The following is a 7,876-nucleotide window of genomic DNA, read 5'->3' on the forward strand; positions in this document are numbered from 1 at the left end:
TATTTCCTCTATTAACCAACTTGGGCCTACATAAATACTTCTCATACTATTATCAAAATTGGGCCTACATAAATACTTCTCATACTATTATCAAAATTGGGCTACAAAATTTTGTCATCTTTATAAAAGCCCAAACTCATTTACCTTGTGGGCAAAACCCAAAAAGTCCAACAAACTCTCTTAAAAGCTTGTACCTAGATGACACTTCTAAAACCTGTTGTTATATGACACTTTAAAGCCTATTGTTGTACGGCATCTCTAAAATCTGTTGCTACACAGCACTTTAAAGTTTGTTGCTACACGACACTCTTCCAAAGTCCGTTGCTACATGAAAATATTTTTATAAAATCTCAAACTATTTACAAAAAGCCTAAATACTATTTTGACAACTATTTGCAAAAGGACCAAATATTATTTTGGCAACTATTTAAAAAAAAACCCAAATACTATTTTGGCAAATATTTATAAAAACCCAATATTATTTTGGCAACTATTTACAAAAAGCTCAAATGCTATTTTTTCACATTCTATCCAAAAAACCCAAGACTATTGGGCAAACAATAATTCTACTAAAACCCAAATATTATTTGACAAAAGAATTATATTATACTCAAAGCCTAAAACTATTCTTTGGCAAAAACATATTTTGACATACTAAATTACTTAACTCATGGAAAACATAAATTATCTATAACGTATTACCCATATTTCAAAACTAGGTCTTCTACAAAATTTATGAGAACTATGCTTATTTTTTTCCATAAAAAACTCTAAGAGTCCATGTATATTACCCATGACAAAACCACTCATTTTGTAGAGATAAACAAGCCCAAAGAAGCCCAACAACAAGGCTCAGTCGAAATCACCCAGCCTATGTGCTAATCTTAGCAACCAAGGCTACGTTTGGCAACATGTAAAATAATTTTTGAGTGTAAAATATTTGTGACAGTGGATGTGCATCTGCCACAAATTTAGTAAGATTAGTCTAGCAGGAGAACTAAAAAAACATTCAAACTCAAGTTATCATTTCTTGATAATAAAAAAGGTCAACCAAAAATGGAGAGTGAAAAATATAACTTAAGATTCACATATTTTTTTCAATAATTATAACTTAAGATTAACTTCAGTGACTATGCAATGATTATTCCTATAAAAATACATTTTAGCTGATTGCCTTTGAATTCTGATATGTAAAGTTAGCTGCTTTTTATTTATTTATTTATTGTTGATATATTTTTGTTTATTGTTGTTGACATATTGTGAATCTGTGATTGTGACGTTGAGTTGTTGTTTTCTTATTGATGTTACAGATTTGAAAATCAATAACCCTATGAGCTTAACTGTGATGTTGGTGTATTTGTTAATAGTTGACTGTGATATTAGGGTATTTGTTTATTATTGCCTTGATGTTGATGTGTTTATTATTATCTTATTGACGTGTTTATTGTCGGCTTGTTGCTGTATACTAGAGTCCTTCTCATTCCTTTTTTTTTTTTTTTTGGTTTCTTTCTTGTTGACTTGTTGTGTTATTGTATACTAGAGTAGACTGAAGAGTCTTTTTCATTCTTTTTATTTTTTTACTTTTTATAGTTGCTGACTTATTGTGTTTTATTTTATATTATAGATGAATGAAACAAGAGAAATCCCAGAGGGTCAATACAATGAAGCGGGTCAAAGGGCAACCAATGTGCATGAAGACAAAGGCAAACCCCCACTCCCACCAAGTGAAGGTAATACTGGTAAAAAAAGATCTATTGTTTGGGGTCATTTCATTGTTATTGAAGGGGAGGGGAGGGGAACCTAAGGTAGCTTGTAACTACTATGGCACAACCTATGCTTGTGACACTAAGTGTAATGGCACTACAAACATGAGAACTCACATACAATCACAATGTTTGAAATATCCTTATAGGGAAGACAAAAAAAACCAATCAACCCTAGCATTCAAACCTAAAGAAGAAGGAGAAAGTAGTGGTAAACTTGTGCCTTGGGTGTTTAATTTTGAGGAATGTAAGAAAGCATTTGTAGAGATGATTATTCTAGATGAGCTGTCTTTTAGGTTTGTGGAGGGTTTTCGTTTTAGGAAGTTTATGTCTGTTACCCAACCAAGGTTCAATCCAATCTCTTGCCGCACAACAATTGCCAAAACTTGCTTTAGGGTGTTTTTAGATGAGAAACAAAAGTTGAAAGAAGTCCTAAGAGAGCAGCGGGTTTGCCTTACCATAGATACATGGACATTCGTTCAAAATTTGAACTACATGTGTCTCGCTGCCCATTTTATAGATAGTGATTGGAAAACACACAAGAGGATTCTTAGTTTTTGTTTAGTGGAAAATCACAAGGGTGAAACACTTGGGAAGACAGTTGAGATGTGTTTACTTGATTGGGGGATAGACAAGATTCTAACTATTACAGTTGATAATGTTGCCTCTAATAGTGGGCTGATTTCTTTTATTCAAAAAAAGACTAAGCATAGGAAGGCAACAATTTTAGGGCATAAATACTTGCATGTGAGGTGTAGTGCTCATATCTTGAACTTGATTGTTCGTGAAGGGTTAGTTGAAATGGATGAGACAATAGTGAAGGTGAGGAAATCTGTGCGATATGTGAGATCATCTCCACAAAGACAAAACACATTTAAGTTATGTGCGGAGAAGGAGAAAGTTGACTTTAAAAATTAGTTATGCTTAGATGTGCCTATTAGGTGGAACTACACCTATATTATGTTGGAGAAGGCCGAGAAGTATCAAAAGGCTTTTGAGAGATTGGAGGAAGATGATCCAAATTTTCTTATGACAATTAGAGAGGAGGCAAAGGAAGAAGGAAATGATAGACATGAGGTTGCTTGGGGAATGGATGATGTGGATTAGGAAAAGATTAGGATCTTTTCAAAATTTCTTAAAATTTTCTATGATGCAACCTTGCGGTTTTCGGGTGCTAATTATGTCACTAGCAATTCTTTCTTTTTGGAGCTCATGTCAATTCATGACATAATTGAGTTGGAGCATGAAAAAGATAGTTATTTGTTGAGAAAATTGGCTGATTACATGAAGAACAAATTTGAAAAGTATTGGGGGAACTTTGATAATATGAATCACTTGTTGTATGTAGGGTTAGTTTTTGATCCTCAATACAAGTTAAGGTATCTTGAGTACTGTTTTAGTACTTTGTATGAGAGGCAAAAGGCTGTTGATATGGCAGGAAGAGTAAAGGCTGTTTTGGAGGATTTGTATAAATCTTATACTCAAAATCAAGAGGAGAGTAATAATGCTAGTGCTGCTGCACAAGCCCAAGGCCAAAAACCAAGTGGATCAATGGAGGGAGATGATTTTAGTGTGGTTGATGCGAAGACAATGAGGGTGATGGGATTTAAGAAGCACTTGAAGATTATTGATTCTTCAAATACCAAATCAGAGATTGATAAATACTTGTTAGAGAGTTGTGAAGATGTCTTTGATGATAATTTTAATATTTTGGCTTGGTGGAAGGTTAATTCCCCACGATACTGTGTGCTTTCAAGAGTTGCACGACATGTTCTTGCAATTTCGGTATCCACTGTGGCCTCAGAATCTGCCTTTAGTAGGTTGGTCATGTCCTTGATCCTTTCCGGAGTTCATTGTCTCCACTTATGGTGGAAGCCCTCATTTGTGGTCAAAATTGGCTCCATCCTTCATCGGCTTCAATTTGCCTTCGTGCTGCCATGGATGATGTTGAGAAGTTTGAAAAGCTTGATGGAGGTATAACTATTATTTGTTATATTAAAAAAATGACTTTCTATTTCTTTATTTATTAAAAAAAATTCTGCATGTCTATTATTATTAAAAAAAAAACTGAATGTCTTGGATTCTTGGCATATTTATTGTTTTATTGTACATTCTGCATGTCTACTTCTTTCTTTATTAAAAAAAACCTAAATGTATTGGATTCTTGCCATATTTATTGTTTTATCGTATAAGTGACTTTTATGTTTTTTTCATTTTTTGTTTTTAGAACTCGTGAGTGATGCTGCATTAACATCAGAACTAGGCATGTCCACACCAACACCTATTGATGTTGATGGTTGAAGATTGCTTTGTGCTCTTTGGATGGTTGGTATACTGGTATTAATGATGATATGTACACTTTTTGATATGTACAGTTGTACACTTTTGATATGTACACTTTTTGCTATTAGACACTAGTAGACAGTGGCCTACATATAGATATAGGCTTTTATTTTGAGCTTTGACAGTGGCCTATACATAATACATAGATAATATCTGATATTAGACAATAGGTAATGACATATGGCCAATTTATTTTGAGACTTTGGCCAAATATTAGATATGGATAGTGTATATGTTGACATTGACATTGACATATAGCCAATTTATTTTGAGTCTTTGGCTATAATGCTATTATGTAGGTGTTGACATATGGACAATATGTGGAAATGTTTTGGGCCATCCCATAATCCTTGCCAGTCCTAACCTAGGTCCAATGCATAATATAAGGTGAATTTCTCAAAAGCTTCACTAATAGCCTTTGGGCTGTGCTTCAAGCCCATTGCCGAGTTTCGGTTTAGGCCCCTAATCCAACACAAATCTCATTTGTCAAAAGGAAAACTTTTTCAACCCCCGACAGAGTAAAACAACAAAGTGGACTATATGTATAAATCATTGATTGATGGAATGATGAGTGATGACAACTTCAAAATTTCTTACAAATGTAAACGAAAAGTTGGTATATAAGAGTCAAAATTAAAGCCGCCAAGGCTTGTTGACCCAGTGAAATGGTCTTGTCCTTGTTGGTTCTAGAGTGGCTGGTGGTAGTGGTGGTAGTGGTGGTGGTGGTGGTGGAACTTGGAGGGGAACATAGAAAAGCCATTGATATTGAGTCCTCTTTCTCATCTTGATAGATTGGCCTGCCTATCACATGCTTGTAATGCCCACCACTTAATGCCTGTGAGAGGAACATAGAAATATATGATTACTAAAATAGAAATATCCATGTTAATTTACAGTGGGAAAGATTCATATAAATTGTCATCATTTTCCTCACTATTTAAAAAATCTTTCCCATGTTATGATTAGCCCATGTCCATATGGTATCCAGAAAAGTTTAAGATATTAAAATGGCTGTAAAACAAGGTTTGTTTTTTAGTCATGATGATGGGTTGGGGGTTACCACTAATTATAACCATAATAATAGTAGTAAGAAGTGAACAACGTGACAGGGTTAGAATTTTTAATACCATTATACTACAGCATGATGAAAGAAGCTGTACAAATAAAGCATCACATAATGAAAGGGTGGATCTGTCAGCAGTGAATTTTCATCATGTTCCATCAAATGGCCTTCTAGGCTGCAGTCTAAGAATTGTGCAATGAATTTATGCTATGTCAACGGCTCAAATGATGTCTTTTTATGCTCTAGCTAGCTGTTTATGGCCAAGATAAATTTATTATTTACAAGCTTTTGTTGCTTGGTAGGCCTACCTTGGTTTGTGTCTCCAAACTAAAGTTCCACTCATACTAATAACCCAAATGTACAGCCAAAAAATTTACCTGGATTTGGTCTCCGACTGTGATAATGAGGGCATCTATTTCTGGGGTAAAAGAGACCCAACCTTTCTTGGAGTAAACATGAAACTCTGAAGACCCATCACATAAATGCAAGCACAAGGCATGAGAGTAATCAGTGCCCCTTATCAGCATCCTAATCACATCATACCACCGATCAGATGGAACATTTCTGCTATGCTTGTAGAGACAACAAACTGACCCAACTTCTTGCTCTTGTGTCATTTCATTTCCGTACTCCGATTTTCTTAGAGAGTTTTCCCAAAGGGCTACTAGAATTTTCTCAGCAACCTTCTCTATATCCAGTAAAAGGGTTTCCATTTTCTGGCTGCAGATTACAAAAAAGTTTGGCATATAAGACATTGTTCCACAATTTGCATGTAAGACATTGTTCCACAATTTGCATGCTTCAAGTAATAATTATGTGCATGCGTCAAGTAATAATTATGTGCATGCGTCAGTGTTAAGAAAATGAATGGCAAACATCCTTATTGCATGGGCCCTTGTTTTTTAGATGAAGAACTGTGTTTGTTAATGTTATACAGAGTGTGTTTTACACACACCGTGTATAACAGGATTTTCTCTTTGCTAAATGTAAATCATAGTGGGGTTAAACCAATTGCAAAATCATTATGGCCTGTGTTGCTTCACTTTTTCAGCTTGCACCTCAAAATCATTTTCGCTTTATGCAATTACTACTCCTTTTTTTTTTGTCCCCATTTGTATTAAGAAATTTCATAATTAAAACTCTAGTATGATTTAAGGCTTCTTCATTTTGTCATATCTCACACACCGGTCTAACAGTCAAATTCGATTCTAACATGTAGAATGATTACTAAACAACATCATACAAAAATAGAACTTCTTGCAGGGGTAAATGCAACTCTTACAGCCGCATGAGAGAGAAGAATGCACAACTTGTGCCAACTTCTTGAGGTACCTTATCTTTCCAATTGATTGCAAATGCACAAACAGTAGGCAAAGTATGAAATTTGAAAACTATTTCTTCAAAATCTAATTATCTAACAACAAATTTGTAAATTTCTGTTTGTCACCATTGGAGGAGGGACGGGAGAGCATGGAATAAATGAAATCTTAAAATGAATGAATGAAGATTTGAATATTGAATCTTATGATAAAAGCGATGAAGTAATGCCATTAAACTACAAAACTCTTGGCGTAATAGGCCTTATTCATTTCCACTTATTGACGGTGTCTTATTTCTTAGATTTGGATAATTAATGAGATGAGATGTATTTAAGATATAGAGCCAAAAACAATGACCAGAAATGCCAAACTACACAAGGAAAAAGCAGTTATTACCTGAAATTTGAATACCCAACTGGCCAAATTCCCTCCATTTCCAACTTCAAGCCTTCATCTCTACACCACACAAACTCTTCACTCAAATCACTCTCACCCTCCTCTCCATGACCCTCCTCAAACCCATAAGGCCTTTCCAAGGACCTCGTCACCACCGCCTTCTTCTCCTGCGGGATCCAAAAAACCCCGGTGGCGGCTGCCAATGCTGCGCGTATAGTTTCACCTGGAATTTTATGATTCACTAGCTGAAAGCACCCAATCCCAGCTAGAGAATCCAAAATCTTTGTTATTGAATCACTTTCCTTGGAAACCAAGGATTGGAGATCAATAACAGGGGGGCTTTCGATGAACTTTTGGCGGGGAAAGGCCTTGTCAGGCAAGACAAGGTCCGGGACACGTAGCGAGTGCTCGAGGAATTCAGTGAGGATGTCATCATTGGTGACGGTAGATCTTCGGCCACTGGCAATCGGAGAAGGCGGCGGGGCACGGAAATCAATTGGGTTTTCGGACATATGTTCAGGTGACATTGCCATTAGGATTAAGAAAAGTGGTGGTGAGTACTGAAGCTAAGTAGTAGTATATATGACAATGTTTCAAGTTTGTGAGTTTGCGTATTAATATGATTTTGTGTGTATTTGTTAAAGGGAAAAGCATAAGGGAGAAGCAATGATGGCATGTCTTAAACGTCGCCGACATGACGAGAATCATCAAGGTAATGTTTGCTTTTTCCTAATATGCTTTTGTTTTTATTTTCCGCTTAATTCCTTTACAGCACAAGTGTCATTCATCATCTCCATCATGGCAAAGAATTAGCCAGGTTAGTGAGGGGTCACGACTTTTACTTACAGCTGTGATTTAAAAAAAAAAAAAAAAATTTAGACTTAAATAATAGAATCTTGCTTTATTCCTTTGTCATATATGGTCATGGAAGTCACAATCAACATTGCAGAAACAATTTTTTTTTCCCCCTCTTTCTTGTGTGTTTTCTACCA

At 35.4% G+C, this 7,876-nt stretch overlaps 1 protein-coding gene across 1 annotated transcript; it reads right to left on the reverse strand.

Moving 5' to 3' along the window:
* Window positions 1-4,625: 4,625 nt before the first annotated feature.
* Window positions 4,626-7,537, reverse strand: LOC111990886 (1-aminocyclopropane-1-carboxylate oxidase). The gene is made up of 3 exons (XM_024022655.2): window positions 6,885-7,537; window positions 5,547-5,889; window positions 4,626-4,941 (listed from the first exon to the last, which is right to left on the reverse strand). The coding sequence occupies exons 1-3, from the start codon at window positions 7,415-7,417 to the stop codon at window positions 4,690-4,692; spliced, it is 1,128 nt and encodes a 375-aa protein (XP_023878423.1). The 5' UTR covers window positions 7,418-7,537; the 3' UTR covers window positions 4,626-4,689.
* Between the last annotated feature and the right edge of the window lie 339 nt (window positions 7,538-7,876).

The sequence above is a fragment of the Quercus suber genome, unplaced genomic scaffold, assembly GCF_002906115.3.
Source record: "Quercus suber isolate HL8 unplaced genomic scaffold, Cork oak 2.0 scaffold_37, whole genome shotgun sequence".
Taxonomy (NCBI): domain Eukaryota; kingdom Viridiplantae; phylum Streptophyta; class Magnoliopsida; order Fagales; family Fagaceae; genus Quercus; species Quercus suber.

Bases quoted from the DNA above. Each gene is read 5' to 3' on its own strand.
- LOC111990886 (XM_024022655.2), bottom strand. From the start codon at position 7,417: ATGGCAATGTCACCTGAACATATGTCCGAAAACCCAATTGATTTCCGT. The intron at 5,890-6,884 runs GTAATAACTGCT...TGTAATCTGCAG, and splicing joins GTTGGGTATTCAAATTTCAG to CCAGAAAATGGAAACCCTTT. The intron at 4,942-5,546 runs GTAAATTTTTTG...TTCCTCTCACAG, and splicing joins CAGTCGGAGACCAAATCCAG to GCATTAAGTGGTGGGCATTA.